This window comes from Pterocles gutturalis, unplaced genomic scaffold (assembly GCF_000699245.1).
Source record: "Pterocles gutturalis isolate BGI_N339 unplaced genomic scaffold, ASM69924v1 scaffold1027, whole genome shotgun sequence".
NCBI lineage: Eukaryota > Metazoa > Chordata > Aves > Pterocliformes > Pteroclidae > Pterocles > Pterocles gutturalis.
In genome coordinates this window covers 2,903-4,191 of record NW_010109809.1, presented here as the reverse complement: position 1 = coordinate 4,191, position 1,289 = coordinate 2,903, and the positions used below count along the sequence as shown (strand labels likewise).

At 62.8% G+C, this 1,289-nt stretch overlaps 1 protein-coding gene across 1 annotated transcript in view; it reads right to left on the bottom strand.

Moving 5' to 3' along the window:
* Window positions 1-1,014, bottom strand: part of SEMA3G (sema domain, immunoglobulin domain (Ig), short basic domain, secreted, (semaphorin) 3G) — a gene marked incomplete at both ends in the record, with an annotated part of 6,609 nt that extends 5,595 nt beyond the window's left edge. The window contains 3 exon segments of the mRNA XM_010073075.1: window position 1; window positions 3-13; window positions 854-1,014. The exon segment at window position 1 is cut by the window's left edge and continues 45 nt beyond it. Of these exon segments, the coding sequence (XP_010071377.1) occupies window position 1; window positions 3-13; window positions 854-1,014 (173 nt within the window).
* Between the last annotated feature and the right edge of the window lie 275 nt (window positions 1,015-1,289).

The window sequence follows — 1,289 nt, the reverse complement described above, 5'->3', positions numbered from 1 at the left end:
GCGGCCAGTAGATCTGGAACACAAAGGACCTGTTGGAGCAAGGAGGGGGGACAGCAGGGACCCAGCCTTGCAAAGACACGTCCCCAGGCTGCTGATGGCCTGGGGATGGAGAGAAGGACCAAGAGAGGGACCAGCAGCTCCCCAGAGCCCGCCCAGCCCAGGGCAGGACCCCTCCTCCGGTCACAGGCCGGATTTGGGTGGTCACACTGGGGACGGCCAGAGCTGGCCTGGGAGGGGATGGACTTGTGTGTGGCATGGGGAAAGGGCGCTGGGGGACAGCAGGGAGTGAGGGAGCCCAAGTCCCCCCCCTCAGCCTTCGGCAGCTGTCAGACCAAGGGCAGCTTGGGTACACAAGCCTTGACCCCAGCGTGCCGAGGGGCACTGCATTTCCTTCTCCACTTTCTTTGGCTAGAAACGGCCCAAAGCCATGCTTAAAAAACAAGAAGTCAAAGTGGAGAGGGTGAAGGAGGAGGGGAACCACTGCTGTGGTCTGTCGCCTCACCCACCAAGGGGCCAGGTGAGGTCTGGGGGTTTTGCCAGCTGAGCCCGGGCACAGCTCGTTGCAGTGATGAGTGCTTTTAGCGCCTTGTCTCTGCAGGCGTTCAGCTGGAGATTTGGCCGGTGAAGGGGATGCCCAGAAGGGGGTGGGGAGAATTCGTTCTCCCAGTGGCAGCTTTTTAGAAGAGTGGGGTCCAAGGCCCCACTCAGCACCCAGCATATCCCCAGGGCAGGTCCTGCTTCAGGGTGGCTTTGCCTGGCTCGGCTGGGCATCGGCTGCTCAGAAGGGCAAGGGGTGCATGGGGGGCCAGGGTGGGGATGGAGACCCCAGGGTGCTCCGCAGGACCCGGCTCACCTCCTTGGCATCTGTGCTGGCCCTGTCCAGGAGCAGGGAGTAGAGCGCATCCTTCCCCCCAATGAAGAGCCGGTCGCGGTACTCATCCAGGTAGAGGGAGCGGAAGCCCAGTAAGCTTTGGTGGCCGAAGAAGACGATGGAGCGGTTGGTGCCCAAAAGCTCTGCCAGGGAGGAGGGAAAGCGGCAGGAGGAGCCATCCCAGCCCCAGAGACTCACAGGGCACTTTAAGCACCACTCGCCCCAAACATCCCCTCCCGGCCGTGGGCACAAGTGCTTGCCTGGAGCCTGGGGGACGTCCTGCTCCCTGGCAGCCCCCACCAGGCTCCTCCATTTGCTGCAGACACTGGGGTCCCCTGCACACATGAAAGGATGCTCAGACCTCAACCCCAATGGTGGCACCCAGGGGTCCTGGCTTTTTCAGGGAGGGACCAGAGGC